This window comes from Colobus angolensis, unplaced genomic scaffold (genome assembly GCF_000951035.1).
Source record: "Colobus angolensis palliatus isolate OR3802 unplaced genomic scaffold, Cang.pa_1.0 Scaffold48, whole genome shotgun sequence".
NCBI lineage: Eukaryota > Metazoa > Chordata > Mammalia > Primates > Cercopithecidae > Colobus > Colobus angolensis.
In genome coordinates, this window is record NW_012118265.1 from 2,107,286 (window position 1) to 2,126,963 (window position 19,678).

Below are 19,678 nucleotides of genomic sequence, written 5' to 3' on the forward strand. Positions count from 1 at the left end.
TATTTATAATGATAGTAACAATATTTATTATGTAATATACGGCAATTCCCCCACCCAACTTTTATTTAAACCTTATGTTAACAGCATAGAGTCTGTTTTTAATCCCATTTTAAAGATGAGGAGACTAAGGCTCAAAGAGGGTGAAAAAATTGGACAGTTATACAGTTAGTTAGAGATGGAGACAGGTTCTTTTTGTTTTGTATTGTTTTTGTGACAGAGTCTCATTCTGTTGCCCAGGCTGGAGTGCAGTGGCACGATCTTGGCTCACTGCAACCTTCGCCTCCTACCAGGTTCAAGCAATTCTCCTGCCTCAGCCTCCCAAGTAGCTGGGATTACAGACATCTGCCACCACGCCCCGCTAATTTTTGTATTTTTAGTAGAGACACGGTTTCACCATGTTGGCCAGACTGGCCTCAAACTCTTGACCTCTAGTGATCCACCTGTCTCGGCCTCCCAAAGTGCTGGCATTACAGGCATGAGCCACCACACCGGGCCAGAGACAGGTCCTTAACCCTGACCTGTGAGACTGCAAAGGTTAGTTTGTTTCTTATGAGGCCAGCCAGATAATAGACTCTGCTAACACTAATTAAATTAATGTTCCTTTTTAAGATTCTAGGTGCTGAATATATATCTCTTGGTCTATAAATTAGCTTTGCACTTCAACTATTTAGTAAACTTGTTTTTTATTGTATCTAGTGTATTCTTACTGAATGGATATAATATATACTGTCTTTTGAAGAAATTATTTTGTACACATAATCTTAAAACACTCTTCCAAGGGCAAGGTAGAGGCTTCATAGTATTAATATCATTTCCATTTGTCAGATCAAAGTTCAGTGAAGATTTAATGATTTGTCCAAGATCTCAATTTCTAGAGAAGCAAAGAAGAATCCCCAAATTCTAGTTCTAAGTTTCTTTTTTCCCTTGCTAAATCCTAAATCCTGTAGTCAACTGATTTTTTTTTTTTTTTAGATGGAGTCTCGCTCTGTTGCCCAGGCTGGAGTGCAGTGGTGTGATCTCAACTCACTGCAACTTCCACCTCCTGGGTTCAAGCGATTCTCCTACATCAGTCTCTCGAGTAGCTGGGACTACAGGTGCACGCCACCATGCCTGGCTAATTTTTGTTTTTTAGTAGAGACAGGGTTTTACCATGCTGGCCACACTGGTCTCGAGCTCCTGACCTTGTGATCTGCCCACCTTGGCCTCAGAAAGTGTTGGGATTACAGACATGAGCCAGAGTGCCTGGCCTGCAGTCAACTGATTTATGTTCATCAGCTTCCTAAGTTACTTTGCTCTTTTACTCATTTCCTTTGGTTTTATGTATTAAGATTTAGCATCAGCATTCATAATATTTTTTCACTCTTAATTCTGAGTGTTTCCATCTGAATTTTTTTTTAATTTTTGTAGTTTATGGGCTTTTTCTTCATTTACCCCCAATTATCCAGGAAAGGCTGTGTGCATCTTTTGAAAACTCTGATGTTCTCAATGAAGAGACCTTTTAAATGACCTTGTTTGTCCCCCACCGAGTTGCATATCACAACTTCAAATGTCTCACTAAAATGTTACCCATTTGGCATCAGTATACAGAAAAGCCTGCACTCTGAGATAAGAAAGAACAGTGGTGTTTTCATAGTAAGAGAATAGAATTCTTAATGGGAAATGGGGAGAGTATAATTTCCACTGATTTAGCTGGTCTTTCAAACTTTATGGTACTTTTCTCCTTGAACTAGCCTATAAGACATTTGTACGGAAAATACCACAGGCATCAAATTTTGGGCATAGATGTCTATTAATGTTGTTCCTTACAAAGCTGTTTTGCTGAATTGTTTCTCCTTGCTTACAAAAACTACTCCATGCCTTTATTGGTCAGAAAAGCAGTTTTGTAGAGAAGGCAAGTAACAGAGAATCAAGCTAAGTAAGTGAAACTCTCTGATTGTCAAACTTCCAGAAAGTAACGTTTGTAACTAGGTATGGTATGTTTGTCCTCTGTCTTTCTCGCTTGTCTCTACTTGGTTTCTAATGAAAGCCTTGATTACATGTTATATTTAATGTACTGTTCCACAAAGAAGAACAGGCCTAATGTGAATGCACAGCTGAATTTACACTTAAATATTGCAGTCAGTTCAGACCGGAAGGATACAGATCAATGGCCTCTGACCCTCCGCCAGATTCCCTGAAGTGTCTATGGCAGTGATACCACAAGAGGGCAGGGTTTGACTTCCGGACTAGGTGGCTTCCTCCCTTCAGTGCAGACCTTGGGGCCACTACAACATCCATCAATCTCTTGAAACCCTAATGATGAATCTGAGCTCAAATTCCCTCTTCAGCTCTATCTGTGCAGAATCCTGAAGTTATGAAAAATGCTTATGGAGGATAATTTCTAGAATGATCTAACACAGCAGATATTTAGTAAACTCCCTGTTTGAGAGCTCTCACTAAGCACCCAACACAGCTTTAGACTTTGGTTATCCAATAGGATGTTATCTTTTGTGAGGGATCTGTAGTTTTCCTGGGAAGATACAATGCATGAAATAAAAGCCTCCAATAAAATTCAGTACAGTTAATGTATTCCATAAAAGGTGAGAGATACAAATTATCAAAGGTTTAAACAAAAACTAGGGACCAGAGCAGGGTTTTTCAGTAGCAATACTATTGACATTTTGGATTAGATAATTCTTTGGTGTGGGAGCCTGTCTCATGCATTGTAAAATGGTTAGCAGTATCACTTATCTGCCTGCTAGATGCTAGTAATACCCCCCCATCTCCTTCTCCCACACTGGGAAAGTCAAAAACGTCTCCAGACACTGCCAAATATCCCTGGAGTACAAAATCACTCTGATTGAGATGCACGAGACTGGAGTATGAAGAGATGACCATACCAAAAAATAAAAATAATAATAATACAGCCTTAAACCATTACTTACAGAATGTCAAAAATGTAAGGACCTGCTCTCTATTCCTGTTTCTTCACCTGAGAAATGGGAATAATGATGCCTTCCCTCGTAAATCTCTTGTAGAAATGAAAGCAATTAATGCAACAATTGGCACATAGTAAGCATCCAATTAATAATAAGTGATCAGTGTTACTATTGCTAATATTAAGCCACTATTATAAGTCCTTTCTATTAATCAGCAGAAACAAAAAGAAGTATAAAATAATGGTACATTAAAAAAAACTTAAACACTTGTATGTCATTTTGTGCTAAAGTTATGAAGCTGAAAAGATTGAATTGACATTTTCCCCATTGATAGAAATCATCTAAAAAATGCTCCATCTTCCTTGTGAAAGCCAAAGGCCAGCACCTTCCACATCCCCAGCATCTGATGAGTAGTTAATGATCCAGAAATAAACTGTTAGATGCTTCAGGGAATTTCTATATAGAGAGAAGTTCCATGTAAATATTTCTCCAAGAGGTGGATTGAGAATGATAATTCACTTTTACCCTCTTAATTTGATTTATAAGCTTCACCTATCTGGCAGGAGATAAGAACCAAAATTAACTGAGGAGAAAAAAATAAATGATTTCAAGTGACCATGATCTTCAGCTGGAACTAGTAACCGCAAAAATTTTGGAAGTGCAAAGGAACTGGGCTGAAGAAGTTCAGCCAAAATTATTTGTTTATAAAAACTAGAGAGTGTTAGATATTTCTATCACACTGGCTTATCTGAAATTTCTGCTGGCTCAAATGAAATTGTATTCTTCTATTTCCTGCTGTGGGGTTCCTTCCCTGACCACAATTACTTTTGGATTGGAGACTTGTAACTTTGAGAACAAGAGCCTCAGCTTAGCTAGCTGGAAGAACCAGAGGAGAGTTTCAGTATCTCCTGAAGAAAGAAAAGCACTAACAGGGTTGTTGTAGCAGCATTCAGGACGAGTGGAGTCAACATTGACAGTTTCTGACTCAAACAGTTTTATTGCTGGTAATAAAAGCAGAAGTCACATGCTGAATGTGAAGGTAAGAAAAGGAGAATTTGCAATGGCAAAGTTAAAAACAAGAGGAGATGATGGTCTTGGTATGGCACAGGATGTTAAAAAAATTCTCCTGTCGTTAAGGAGTTACTGCTATATGAGTAATGTGCCACTTCCCTACATAGCCTTCTATGCAGAAATGCTAGATTTCCACTTCACAACCCAGGAGGTGCATTTTATTTTACATTTAGAGGAGGAACAAACAATCAGAAGGCAAAAACCGGTGCATTATTTTATGTAATTCTCTTGGAAAGAGTTCATTTTTAACTTCTGCTCAGACAGCACACAACTACTGGGAATATATTTTAATTTCAAATCTGATGTGTGACATCTGGTAACTCATTTATTGCTAATGAAGTTTTCACAGGAAGCAGCAGTCATCAGTAGCTCATCTTATTTTTCAGTTGGCAAAGTGTTGTTTACCTTTTATTGGCCTGGCATCGGTGTCTCTTATCACAGGCTATTTAATTAGAAAACACAAGTAGCCTAACATAGAAAAGAAATGGAGTGGTAGATAATAGTAGATAGAATGGTCTAAATATTTTTATTACAGTGATGTAATATCACTGTAATTTATGTTTAAAAATTATGTAATACTCAAAAGGAATTCTCAGAGCTGGCAAAACAGTCTGGTCCAAGCAGCCTCTCAGCAGTGCCTTTCAGCCTCCCCTCTCTGAGTCTTTCCACCCCTTGCTCCTACTTTAGTTTCTTCCACTTCTAGCACCACGTGCAGTTTCCCAATTTCTCTTATCCAGATTTGCTCACGGAAAAAAAAAAAATTAGTCATTTACACCACAGTGTGAACCTAATAACACCCACAAAAGTCCCAAAGCTCTAGGGTCTCAGAGCACCTCCAGACCCATGATCTCATTCGGTGTTTCCAGCAATGTTTTGCACCAAACTGGACACATGCTTGCTACTTCATCATCCTCATCATGAACATTATTATTATCATCATCATTTTCCAGATGAACATAGTGACTCACAAGTCAAGTGACAGGCCAAAGGCTCCACAGGTCATAGGAGGTAATCATGTGCTTGATTGAGAACTTTTGGCTCCCATCGCTATGCTCTTCCCACTGTCTTAACTCTGGTTCTCACCTGAGCCATTGTGTTTCATCTCAGGTAGATCTTAGTTCTGCCTGAGAAGGTATGAAGGTGGGTATTCCACCCTACCTGAATTATAGGAATTTCAGATATCTGTGAGCAGGTGCAAAGGGGATTTTACTAGATGACATCCTGCTGGGCACACTTTACGCCAGTCCTGAATGTGTAATAGAAATATGCAGTTTAATGAGTAAGTTTCTCATATTCAGTTTTCGATGCTTCATAAACATTAAGTGAAAACATTTTAGCTGAGGGTACTTTTGTTGTTTGTTGGATTTGGTTTTGCCTGTTAATCAGGATTATCAGCATTTAAGCCAGAGTTGCAAATTAAGTTGCCTACAGGGCAGTGCTTTTCAAATATTAGTGTGTATCAGAATTACCTGGAGGGCTCATTAAACACAGCTTGCTGAACTCCACCCACAGAGTTTTTGACTCAGTAGGTCTGTGGTGAGGCCAGAGATTTGCATCTCTAACAAATTCCTGGGTGATGCTGATGTTGTTGTTTCAGGGACCACACTTTCAGAACTATTGCTAGAGGGGCCAACTAGGGGACTTCTGTGAGTAAAAGCACCTACACTGTGCTTCCAATACAGCAGCCAGCCCCGGAGTGATGAGCACTTGAAACGTGGCTAGTGTAACTGAGGTGTCCTGGAAGCATACATTATACCCTGGGTTTTGAAGACATAGTACAAAAACTGTGAAATATCTTAATAATTTTATATGGATTACATGTTGAAATGACAATAGTTTGGATATACTGGATTAAATATTTTATCAAAATTAATTTTACCTGTTTCTTTTTACACTTTAAATGTTTTTAATAGAAAAATTACAATTATATATGTGTCTCACTTTCTATTTCTTTTGAACAGCACTGAACTACAGAACCATAAAATAGAGGGGATATTAGTGAACTACAGAAAATTCAAGTCCCAAAAGCTATAATACTCTGAGGACTAAAGAAAATATATACATTGATCAGATTTGCCCTAAGGGGTCAGTTTGTACCCAAACATTTGCTGCCACAAGTATTAAATGTAGAAGCAATCCAGTATCTACTATTTTACTTTTCTTTCAGGGGTAAGCAAGTGCCTTGTTATAATTCTTCAAATAGAAGCATTATTATCCATCCTGGCTAACCCGGTGAAACCCCGTCTCTACTAAAAAATACAAAAAATTAGCCGGGTGAGGTGGCGGGCGCCTGCAGTCCCAGCTACTCGGGAGGCTGAGGCAGGAGAATGGCGTGAACCCGGGAGGCGGAGCTTGCAGTGAGCTGAGATCCGGCCACTGCACTCCAGCCCGGGAGACAGAGCCAGACTCCGTCTCAAAAAAAAAAAAAAAAAAAAGAAGCATTATTGTAATAATGAAAAATATTTCTGCTGAACTTCCAAATAAAAAAATTTAGTAATATTTTGAAAGTCTAAGCTTTATTTAATTCATTTTACTTACCCTTATATTATAGAACAATTACATTTTTAAAATGCTTTTATGTCTTCCAAAGAACTTACTTTTTATTTTTAGCAGTCCATGAAATAGAGGTGAGAACAGGTGTTGGTATTCCCATTCTAAATATCTTGTAATATTTGAAGGAAAACAAAGTGAAATATTAGATTGTGTTGCCAGTTATGGCAGAGCAGACTCTTTGCCAGGACAGCAGTCTAGTGCTTTCTCTTCCAGGCTGTTCTGCTATTCCTCAATTTTTACAGCATTTTTATGTTAAAAAATAAATAAATAAATAAAAAGTAAAGAACTATAATGCATACAAAACCGTGTTTGAAGAAAAGGAAACTATGTGATAAAATCAAATAAACATGACCCTTACAGCTTTAGTTTTCTTAGAACAGAGGCCCTTTAACTCTTCAGAATGTTGAAACCTTCTCTTGAAGTTCTCTTATAATACTCTGCCCTCACCTCTGTGTTTTTATCTGGGCAATTAGACCACATTAACTAATTGCTAAACTTTAAAAAGCTGTATTTTCTTACAAAGAATTTGAGAATAGGTTGATTTTCTATGATATTTTAACAGTGTCACATTGTGCTCCCCTCTTCACAGGACCATATAATCTTAACTCTCTAACTTCATGGCAAGCTTTTAGTTTTGATTTTCAACCATGTTCCAAACTGTATTGTTTGACCTGGTAGTGTCAATAAATAACATAAGGGATGTCTGAAAGGCTTACAGCTTTTGGCCATAAATGGAATGAAACAAACTAGTCCAGATAGGGCCCAAACTCGTAATATTGACCTCATTAGTCTAGGACCACAACCAGCTATCCAAATGTGCCTGGAAAATATTTCTTTGAGTAATAGTTAATTTTTTAAAAGAAAGAAAACAAAACCTGTGATGATGATCATCTTATGTTGAGTTTCTTTATTCATCTTGAGTAAACAGTAAATTTTTTTCACCTTGTTGTTTTAATACAAAAAGTTCTTGTGTTTAATATAGAATATTATTAAATCAGTGTGGGATTAAAAATATCTATATAGATAGTTGATTTAACAATATATGATAGCATTAATCAACTGCCTTGTTATAATTCTTGAAATTGTTATTATTCTACTTGTCAAGCAATTTTGCCCTTCTCTTCAAAAGATGCATACCTATTCAAAGGAAGGATTATAAAAGTTCATGCCTCGGAAATTTTTTAAGAGTATAACCAACTCCCTGAGGATACAGGGGTCTAGGGAAGCTAAATGACTGTTTCAGGGTCACCCAGCTAGTGAGTGGGAAAGCTAAAATTAAAACGTCAGTCTGCTCCCACATTTTCCACCAATTTGCAGACTATCATTAAAGAATATTTCTTCTGCAATCAGAACATTGAACAATTTGGAGAAACATGTACAGTATATCGAATATTCTAGCTTCATTTAAAATTTATGGTTATGTGGCTTGTATCATGTTAAAAGCTTTTTTTTTTTTTTTTTTTTTGAGATGGAGTCTCGCTTTGCCGCCCAGGCTGGAGTGGAGTGCAGTGGCCGGGTCTCAGCTCACTGCAAGCTCCGCCTCCTGGGTTTACGCCATTCTCCTGCCTCAGCCTCCCGAGTAGCTGGGACTACAGGCGCCCGCCAACTCGCCCGGCTAGTTTTTTTTTTGTATTTTTAGTAGAGACGGGGTTTCACCGTGTTAGCCAGGATGGTCTCGATCTCCTGACCTCGTGATCCGCCCGTCTGGGCCTCCCAAAGTGCTGGGATTACAGGCTTGAGCCACCGCGCCCGGCTAAGCTTTAATCTAAAATGAATTGTCATGTGGCCAATAACCCTAACATAAAACTCATAATACATATAAATTCTCTAATATTATCATAATTTCTTAAGGGTGCAAATTAATTAGTACCTCTTTTCCTGCCCAATAACTTTCCTCACGCCCCTTAAAATGGAATTTGAAATGAGATAAACAGTTGCTGCTGCTGAATTAAAGTTTCAGAGAAATAAAAGTGAGGTGGCGTCATATACAAAATCTGTGGTTTTGCTCAGAAGCTGGATGAAGCAACTGTTATTGACTAAGCCCACATTGGTGCTGCCCTTTTCTCTGTTGAAAAGAAAAGCTTGTGAGTAGTCTCCAAGAGCCATATTATTGAAAATGATGTTTCCTCTCCATGATGGCGGAGATACTAATCCATTGAAATGTGGCGATAATTCTTGTGAGAAAATTCTGAGTCTATAAGTTTGAAGAATTTAGAAGTGTAAGAGGACAGGGGTTCATTTACTTACAGGCCTTCTTCCAAGTTAGGTTTTATTTTCTTTTTCTCCTAGTCTCTGGAGTCTCCTCTCTCCAGACACCCTGGAAAGCCATTCATGGCCTTTCATATTTAACATAAGAGTATTTTCTACTAACACCAACATGTCGAAGGAAGATGTTTAAAGCATGTGAATTAGACTTGATCATGTATCTTTCATTGGTACCTGTTTCTCTTTACTTTTTGGAATAAAATAAAAACAACAAAAACAGCTAAGAATTTGGGATAGTGATATGGGTGGGAGGGATTGGGACATTCATCACAACTGAGTTGTTTAATTTATAGTAAGTAGGAACTTTTAGAGTTTAGAGAAGTTTAATTGTAGTTTAGAGTTTCATTATCAGGCGGTAGTCTTGAATAATTCCCAAGAAGCTAAAATGTGGGATTAACATTTTACTTTCATTGTAATTCATATCCTGAATATACATTTTATTATAAATGATAAAGTTTCTGAATTTCCTTTCATAAAACTGGGTTCTTTGGGTTCTTAGTTATTTTGGATGAAACAAAGGGGAGGGCTAGTTGGATGTGATGGAACATGTAACCACTGTCTCTACAGTTAGTCACAATTGGTACATGCAGAATTAATAAAGCAGCTTGCCTTGTTTTTATTTCTTGTGAGGTCAGACGACAGTGGATGATATTGACTTGGGAAGAGGACCAGAAGTCACTATTTACCATGTACACATATCAGAAAGTCATTTATTAAGTTTGAGGAGATTGGATCTTAAGTACTTAATTAGAATGATATTAGTAGTTTTAATAAAATGTTTTGCATTGAGAACTATTCACTCAGAAATTGCAGGGGTGGACAAAATCATCTCCAAATAAATCATTTAACATGAAGTTAGGCTAGGATTACCAACCAAGAGCATGGCATTCTCCCATGTATCTGACTTAAAAGCAATACTTGTCTCTTGCCCCATGGTGCCAGGTGGTCTGCCATGCTTACCTCTTCGTGGCTGCCAGGATTCCCGTATGGAGGTAAATATAACCTGTAAAGGCTCAAATACTTCATCAAAAGCCATGACTATAATCCAAAGCTATTAGGTTTAAGCAACTTATTTGGAAATTAATCACCTTCAAATAACATGTAGGGCAACCTCAGTAGAGATGAAATGGATGAAGCAGGCATGGAAACTGCCCTTCCTGCCTTAAATACAAAATGCCAGATCACAGCTTTCAATAAAAGTTAAGACCACATTGGGCCAGATCAAGACTAACACTAGATACACAGCTGAGATAAAGTTCCAGTGACTTTGGCAGTGTGAAAGTCAGGACCACCAGGCACATGTACTGAAGGCAATTTAAGCTGTGTTTCCCGATTAAAGGAACTGAAAAATCATTGCCTATTCATGATGAAAGACTAGAAAACTTCTGAAGACCAGACAGAATTTGAGAGTGGTATAGATACTAAACTACTAAATACTACAAATATATAGTATCTGCAAATATATATATATATATATATAAGGTTGAAAACTAAGCTCAGAAATGAGCATTAAAAACTCTTCCAGATCAAGGGGGTGCTGTACCCCCAAGCTGAAGTTTCACAAGCTACCATCATCCAGACACTCAGTCTTCCCAAGCAAGTTAATTCTCACCAAAAATGAACACAGTCAAAGATTACAAAACCTAAGCGAAAGTCCATTATCAAGAAACAGTGTCCATAGGTGCAATAAATAGAATTTATACCGGAGGAACTATAAATAGTAAAGCAATTGGGTAGGGGCTCTTAACAGACAGATATTGAAAATGTTAAGGAAAATAAAAGAAGAAGTAGAGTTCGTAAAATAGGAACAGAGGGCTAAGAAATAAGAACAAGTAGATCTGAAAAAGAAATGAGTAAAAACCCTAAAAATATTAGTGCCAATTTCTATGAGTCAATGAATTCACAAGTGAATACCTAACAGTTATTTCCTGTGGCCTTATTTGGCAGATGGGGGCAGGAGAAGCAATATAAGAGCAGAAACAGTTGTTTTCTATGTCTGAATTATAAAATAGGAACAATAAAGACAATAGTTTATTGAACAGGATGGTTTATTGAGCTGTCCAGCACTATAAGCAAATGGCTTACAAACATTGGCCTACTCTTTTTGATGCTTGAGAGAGATACTTTGATAGAAGATTATTCCAAAATATAATTACTTGGTCTTTCAGTTCTCTCTTTATTATCATAGGACACTATGGGGAATTTTTTTTCTTTAGATTGCAAACTAGTTTTAAAAAGAGCTTGTAACGAACAATTTAATTAGATTGGTTTTGGCTTGCCTAAAAGCTTAAGAAGGTATTAATATTCTAATCAAAAGTCTTGGGAAAGCATTCTTACAATAAAAAAAGGAAAGAAAATCTTCGTTCTTATGCTTTAAGAACCAGGAAAGCTGTCGAAGGATGTAAGGTAACTCTTACAAAAGCAATTGTTAAATAAATGTGGTTTGGCCACAATGAGCCAACACCTATGTTTGCCACAGACTTAGGTTCCCACCTGACTCACAGCAAATTTATTCAGCTGCTTAAGATTATTTTTCACTCATACTTCAAAAGAACAGCAGCCTGGAATTTTTAGACTTTTAATGGCAACGGAAGGAACTTACCTATGATAAACATTTTTCTTTACTCTCATGTTTTCTTAACCCATGGCTGTTCTGAGTCAATGTTTGCCTTGCATTCAAAAAATAATAGTAAAGATTCAAGTAAAACATATTCATTAAGCACTATTTGAAAGATATACCAAGTGCTTTCACATTATCTCACTTTATTTCTACAGAGATCATGTGCAATAAATATCACTGCTCTTGTTTCCTACAGATGAAAAAAAAAAAACTGAGGGTCATTTTCAGAGAAATTGGATGACTTACCCAGAGCCACACAGATGTGTACGTGGCAAAGGAAGATTCCATTTCAAGTCTTCCAACCCCAAATTCATCTTCCTTTCCCTAAGGGGAAATGGTACTATGGAATTCATGTAAGCCACAGAGCTTGAATAAAAGGAATAGTAAGACCAAAAATAGGAAAAATAGGAAGAGGTGGATCCTCCTTTGTTTTTAATCAGTGTTCTACCTGCCTATAACTCTTCTGGGAAAAAAAGCAGGATGTGACTGAAGCATAGCTGCTTTCTAGATCTCACAAATTTGGTTTTTCTAGTCAATCTCATCTCTCTCTCTTTCGACTTCCCACCAAACCAGCATCTGTTCAGCTTCAAAGAAAAAAGAGGCCCACTGTTTCCCAGTCATTTATCATCAATCTAAAGTAACTGCCAATCACAAAAATCCCATCTTTATTTCTTTCCCTAGAAACAAATTTCTCGAGGGAAGCTTATCAGTAGCAGAAGTGCAGACTGGGAAATGACCTATGTCACCCTCCCATCTAGAAATACCCAGTGCACATCCAGATCCCACACCCCCAAGAGGGTTGTGCAATATCTATTAATTTATGAGAGCTGTTTCCCATAGATGATGCTGCAGGCATTAGTAAGGAGGGGAAAGTTCAAGCAATGACACCATCTCTACTCCACCTTGGCTGATTTCCAGGTGCCATCTCCTGATCCCTCTCCCCACCCCCACTGCCCTCTCGCCATCCTTCCCCCAAACCCCACACTCCCCACCAATCTGGGTCAGTGATAAACACAGAGTATTCCACATGCCTTTGATATAACATTCAGCACACTAAAGATAATACTGCCTTTAAGGCTCCTGTCGCCCCGGCTAGACTCCTAAAGGAGAACTGTGACTTTATTCCCCTTGCATCCTGGACACCCACACATAGTAGGTGTCCAGTGAATATATGATGAGTTGATGAATACCCACTGAATGTGCTATTTGCCTTGCTCCTTCCTTGTGCTTCCTTCCACTGTTTCTATCGTCTAAAATACTTGTCCCTTTTTCCCCTACCCTCGAGTATGAAAAAATTTGTTTCCTTATTGGGTAGGGAGTCCTGGTAATTATACAAACATTTATGTAAAATGTTCTTCTAATTGGTATATTCCATGCTATGTCCAGATTCTTTCAAGTGAATTCTCATTAAGGTAATAATAATTCACCGAACTTTCCAGGGATGATCCCCTAGCTGTTCAAAGCGAACTTTTATGTATTAAATACCAGTCAATATGAATCAATGGTAACTGAAAAAAAGGTTGATAGCTTGTGAAGGAGTTGGAGTACAGAACTATGCTTATAAATTGATCCTCACAAAGGCAGACTTTTTCTCATAGAAATTGTATTATGAATGCTAGTTACAGTTTGAGACTAGTTAATACAATTCTACTCACTCCAAACATAGGATTAATGGAACCCACATGAGTTGTGTGCTGTCAAAGTAGAGTCAAGAGGAGAGAGAAGAAGGAGAAGAAAATTTCCTCCCTGTTCTCACAGCACAGGGCACCCAAGGGCTTCTACAGCATAAAATGTACTCCCTTCTATTTTTTACTGCCCTTATTCCCAAGCTGAACCAAATATTTACCTCTGCCCTCATTTTCAGTTATGGAGTTCACCCAGGCCCTTTTCAACCTTCGAGGTTCCTTAACCTTTACATTACTAATTCTTTTTCTAAGTAAAATCCAGCTGATCTCTACTAGATGGTTAAAAGGATAGCAAATAGGTAAATTAATCCACATTAAGGCACAAATGACTGCTAGCCATAACCCTTTAATGACTAATTAATTTTTAATAAAGAATATGTGTTTATATAAATGAATGTATACTTCTAAGTTGGCATAAGTTCAGAAACAATAATAAGATGAACTAGAAAATCTACAAGCTATAGGAAAACCCTCTGGGTGAGGAAGAACTAGTCATACCTCCCTAAAAGCCTAGCCCTAGTTTCTGTTAGTTCTTCTTTTCATCTTCTGTTTTCTAAACCACAAGTTTCTAAAAGCACCAAGGAATTTCCTCCCTGTTTATTTTGTTTTGTTTTTGTTTCTGTTTTTTTTCCAAGGTGAGGCCCAGGTTGACACTGAGTATTCTCTGTGAAACTCTTCAAGGAGCAACACGTGATTTCACAGAAATCAGTCTTGATACGCTGCATTCATAGCTGTAAGTTCTATGCTGCTCACCCATTCATTTGTCCATTCAGTCACTCATTCATGAGACATTTGTCATCTGCCTCCTGGAATGTATCAGGGCCTACACCAGTAAACAAGGAAACAAGTAAACACTAGTAGATTTTAAACAGGCTCTCCCCACAAGCAACTGACAGACCAGTGGAGAAGACAGATATGTCAACAGATGATTACAATGAAGTGTCAAGGATGGGTGTGGTGGATCATGCCTGTAATTCCAGCATTTTGGGAGACCGAGGCGGGTGGATCACCTGAGGTCAGGAGTTCAAGAGCAGCCTGGCCAACATGGCAAAACCACATCTCTACTAAAAATACAAAAATTAGCTGGGCATAGTGGGACGCACTGGTAGTCCCAGCTACTAGGGAAGCTAAGGCACGAGAATCACTTGAACCTGGGAGGCAGAGGTCGCAGTGAGCCAGGATCACACCTCTGCACTCCAGCCTGGGCAGTAGAGTGACACTCTGTCTCAAAAAAAAAATAAAAAGAAAGTGTCAAACCTACATCCAAAGTGTCAAAGGGCTCAGAAAAGTTGGGAAGGCTTTACCAAAGATGTGACATTTAGGGTAGATAGCACCTGTTTGTGGGTACCAATGTCCCCATGAGTCAAAGAAGAAAAAGATGTACATTATATAAGCTGGATACCAAAAAGGAACAATAACCAGGACATGCAACCAAAAACTTACATAGGGAGAACAACTTCATTTACTCAGGGAAGGCGAAGAGGCCACTTAAGAACTCCCTCACATGTGTTCTCTCTTTAAAGCTGACTACTGGAGTTGTATCCCTTGCACAGCATCCCTTTGCACCAAAGTGAACACTACTTTAAGAACATGTGTTCAGCTCTCCTGAATGCCAAGCAAACCATGTTTGGCATGGCAGTGGTGTCTTATTTCTGCTGCTCTTTTTCCCCAGGGCATGCTATTACAAGAGAATGCTCAGTCATGTTCATCTGGGGACCTGCTCCTGGTAGAGCAATAGGATCTGTGTGCCCAGCACCACTGCTCACCTAGCTGTCCTGGCCTATGCCCAATGCTAACCTTCACCTGAGTGTGGCTGTACCACATTTGGTGACGTCACTCTCGCTGAACTTTCAGCCTCCTTCCTGGGACTTCCTGATGGACTCTTATCCAGGGCAGAATGTGTTGATTTTCTAAATCACATAAATGAATCGCTTGACTGTTGATTATGTAGAAAATCAGAGCAAATATTTGCATGGCTTTGTGCAGTTCATTCCTGAGCATCTGATTCTTCCCAGAATTCCAGAAAACCTGCTGCTTTCTCAAGCCCTCAGTAAAGACATGCTTTCTTGATAATCCTGGCCAAACCTGTTCATCTGACATCTTTGTTATACAAATGGTTAACCACAGGGTTAACTTCAGAAATGGCTGGCAGATATGAAGGTTAGAAGATTCGTGCACTTTTGCTAGACTGAGTTGGAAGTTAAAGAATACATAGTTACTGACTGCAGAGGCCTGGAAAACAATGGAAAAAATCCTGTTCCTCAAAGTTGAGCCCTGCCTCCCACCCCTCTTAAATCAATTGCCACAGTGACCAATTTGTCAGTCACCTAAAGGCAGCTATTCTGACCACTTAAGGGAGAATACTTATAATCTTTATACCTAAGTAAAGATTGTGAGAGGAAAGAAATGATTTAAAGAATACGATGTGAATGTGTCACACTTCTAAGGTTAATGATAAATGAACTGGTCCTGCTTACCTCAGGAAAAACTTTCAAGTCTTTCCGAAAAACTAATTTAATTCAGTAGTATTTTCTAAGATTTAGGTTATATTTTTAATCAATTTGGAAACTAAGATTTACTTATAGAAAAAAGGAAAAGGATAGGTTTATTCACATAGAACCCCAATTTCACTTCTCTGGATGATATTTACCATTTTCTACAAAAGCAATTATGTTCTAAAATTTAAATGTGCATTCTTAGGCTTTATCAATTCACAGAGTTTCCTTAGGAAATACGATCCAGTATTTTTTCCTAAGACAAAAGTTGAGTTACTACGTTTATGACTGAGAAATGAACGTTCGTTTGTTTGTTTACAACAAGAATTTTTTTTTTATCATTTTATTTCTGTTTTCCCCAGGTGCATTTGATATAGTGTTTGTGACAAATTCAACCCAGGAGATCAAAATGATTCTCAACTCTTCTACCGAAGATGGTATTAAAAGAATCCAAGACGATTGTCCCAAAGCTGGAAGGCATAATTACATATTTGTCATGATTCCTACTTTATACAGTATCATCTTTGTGGTGGGAATATTTGGAAACAGCTTGGTGGTGATAGTCATTTACTTTTACATGAAGCTGAAGACTGTGGCCAGTGTTTTTCTTTTGAATTTAGCACTGGCTGACTTATGCTTTTTACTGACTTTGCCACTATGGGCTGTCTACACAGCTATGGAATACCGCTGGCCCTTTGGCAATTACCTATGTAAGATTGCTTCAGCCAGCGTCAGTTTCAACCTGTATGCTAGTGTGTTTCTACTCACGTGTCTCAGCATTGATCGATACCTGGCTATTGTTCACCCAATGAAGTCCCGCCTTCGACGCACAATGCTTGTAGCCAAAGTCACCTGCATTGTCATTTGGCTGCTGGCAGGCTTGGCCAGTTTGCCAGCTATCATCCATCGAAATGTATTTTTCATTGAGAACACCAATATTACAGTTTGTGCTTTCCATTATGAGTCCCAAAATTCAACCCTCCCGATAGGACTGGGCCTGACCAAAAATATACTGGGTTTCCTGTTTCCTTTTCTGATCATTCTTACAAGTTATACTCTTATTTGGAAGGCCCTAAAGAAGGCTTATGAAATTCAGAAGAACAAACCAAGAAATGATGATATTTTTAAGATAATTATGGCAATTGTGCTTTTCTTTTTCTTTTCCTGGATTCCCCACCAAATATTCACTTTTCTGGATGTATTGATTCAACTAGGCATCATACGTGACTGTAGAATTGCAGATATTGTGGACACAGCCATGCCCATCACCATTTGTATAGCTTATTTTAACAATTGCCTGAATCCTCTTTTTTATGGCTTTCTGGGGAAAAAATTTAAAAAATATTTTCTCCAGCTTCTAAAATACATTCCCCCAAAAGCCAAATCCCACTCAAACCTTTCAACAAAAATGAGCACGCTTTCCTACCGCCCCTCAGATAATGCAAGCTCATCCACGAAGAAGCCTGCACCATGTTTTGAGGTTGAGTGACATGTTCGAAACCTGTCTATAAAGTAATTTTGTGAAAGAAGGAGCAAAAGAACATTCCTCTGCAGCACTTCACTACCAAATGAGCATTAGCTACTTTTCAGAATTGAAGGAGAGAATGGATTATGTGGACTGAACTGACTTTTCTAAAGCTCTGAACAAAAGCTTTTCTTTCACTTTGCAACAAGACACAGCAAAGCCACATTTTGCATTAGACAGATGACGGCTGCTTGAAGAACAATGTCAGAAACTCATTGAATGTGTTGATTTGAGAAATTTTACTGACAGAAATGCAATCTCCCTAGTCTACTTTTGTCCTGTTTTTTTTTATTTCCACATAAAGCTATTTAGAATGTATTAAATTGTTAGAGAAGCAACAGGAAATGAGAGTTCAAGATTGTTCTGTACAATTTCCAAAGGGCAGTAAAGTTTTTGTGCCTGTTTTTAGCTATTAGCAACTGTGCCACACTTGCACCTATTACTGCACATTTTGTACAAGATTTGCTAAGCAGTAGTTGTCAAGTTTCAGATCTTTTTGTGAAATTCAACCTGTGTCTTATAGGTTTACACTGCCAAAACAATGCCCGTAAGATGGCTTATTTGTATAATGATGTTACTAAAGTCACATATAAAAGTTAAACTACTTGTAAAGGTGCTGCGCGGGTCCCAAGTAGTAGTGTCTTCCTAGTATATTAGTTTGATTTAATATCTGAGAAGTGTATATAGTTTGTGGTAAAAAGATTATATATCATAAAGTATGCCTTCTTGTTTTAAAAAAGTATATATTCTACACATATGTGTATATGTATATCTATATCTGAACTGCTGTTAATTGATTAAAATTTGGCAAAGTTATATTTACTTTAAAATAAAATAATTTTATTGCAATGTATTTATCTTCATTACTTAAAATAGATACTAATTTATTTTAACATAAGACTACCTTGAATGAGTATGAATATATTTTTATTTAAATTTTGATACAACTGATAGTTTAATACTATTGGTTATAGATTTTTTATCCTGCCATTGAAACGATAAAGAAAAAACATTTTGTTCTACTGCATGACATGGAATAAACACATCGTTTTGAATTTTTCAGTTTTTCATATAACAAAGAAAAAAATTAACTCTTGCTATAATGCTAGAACAATACATTATTTTACTAGTAATTTAATAACAGAATTTTTCTAGTTGTATATATTATCATTGCAGGAAAGTTAGAAGATATAGAATAACATAAAAATAAAAGTCATGTTTAGCTTCCCCAGTCAAAAATCATTATTTTAACATTTGGGAACTTTTTTTTCTACTTTTTTCATTCATTATACACACATACATGTGTCTATCCTGATATTGAAGTCATGATGTGTATACTACTTTGTATACAGATTTTTCACTTAATGTCATGGCATAGTAGTTTCCTACCCAATTATATATTTTTCTGAAACATTTTCATATTTGTATAATACTACAAAACATGGACATATCCTGATATAGTTAACTAGTCACCAAACTGGAAAATTGAGCTTTTTTCTGATTTTTCAGTATTATAAATTACACGGAGATGAGCATTCAAGTATGTGAATCTGAGAAATTTCCCATACTCCTAGAAGTGGTGCAACTAAAATACACATATGAACATTTTTTAATGTTCTAACTACCTGTTGTCAGCATGGGGTATTTACTAATTTTTTTTTTTTTTTTTTTTTTTTTTTTTTTTTTTTTTGAGACAGGGTCTCACTCTGTCCCCCAGGCTGGAGTGCAGTGGTGTGATCTCAGCTCACTGCAACCTCCCACTGCTAGATTCAGGCAATCCTCTCACCTCAGCCTCCTGAATAGCTGGGACTACAGGCCTACTCCACCACTTTTGGCTAATATTTTTTATCTTTTTATACAGATGGAGGTCTCAGTATACTCCCCAAGCTGGTCTCAAAACTCCTGGCCTCAAGTGCTCCTCCCACCTTGGCCTCCTAAAGTGCTGGAATTACAGGCATGAGCCACCACACCCAGCTTAAATTTAAGCAGAAAAGAGAGATTTACTATAAGGATCCAGTTGCCATATGCAAGGGCCAGGATGCAATTGTGCCTGAAAATTGTACTTTAACATTTCTGCTCCCACTGGACAGTTGCTTCATTCTTCTAAAGGATGTCAAAGCTCCTGAAGTTCATACAGGGCAGACTGAATGGCCCAATAAACTGTGGCGAAATGGTTGGAGTTATGCGTAAAATAATTGATGGTCGCTGTGGGCCAGGGGGTGTCGCCTCAGAGAGAGGCCTTGGCCGCTGTACAGAATTTCCACAAAGCAGACTACATTGTTCTCACATTCCTAAATATAAAGTTTTTGTGAATAAATATGGTTCCATATGCCTTATATAATTTATATGATTTTTAATTTCATTAATGTAATACCAGCCACTCATCCCAAAGGTCCTTTACTATTTTCACAAACGATCACCTCAAAAAAATAAATTTTACCTTATCCCAAATTATAGCATAAACATCCTATAGGAAATCCCTCCAGGTCAGCTTTATAACTGTTCTTTTTTTCTTTCTTTCTTTCTTTCTTTTTCAGTAGTTGAGG

The 19,678-nt window shown here is 37.6% G+C and overlaps 1 protein-coding gene across 5 annotated transcripts in view; it reads left to right on the forward strand.

Moving 5' to 3' along the window:
* AGTR1 (angiotensin II receptor, type 1) overlaps positions 1-17,981 on the forward strand; it is a 35,919-nt gene extending 17,938 nt beyond the window's left edge. Inside the window, exons 1-3 of one of the 5 annotated variants that reach the window (XM_011958919.1) lie at positions 4,860-5,268; positions 5,951-6,074; positions 15,970-17,981. In XM_011958919.1, coding sequence (XP_011814309.1) covers positions 16,017-17,096 — 1,080 coding nt within the window. In that variant the 5' untranslated portion in view covers positions 4,860-5,268; positions 5,951-6,074; positions 15,970-16,016 and the 3' untranslated portion in view covers positions 17,097-17,981. Of the gene's footprint in view, positions 1-4,859; positions 5,269-5,950; positions 6,075-14,784; positions 14,940-15,969 lie in introns of those variants that run through there. The other 4 variants (XM_011958917.1, XM_011958916.1, XM_011958915.1 and 1 more) reach the window with 4 other exon arrangements.
* The last annotated feature ends 1,697 nt before the right edge of the window (positions 17,982-19,678 follow it).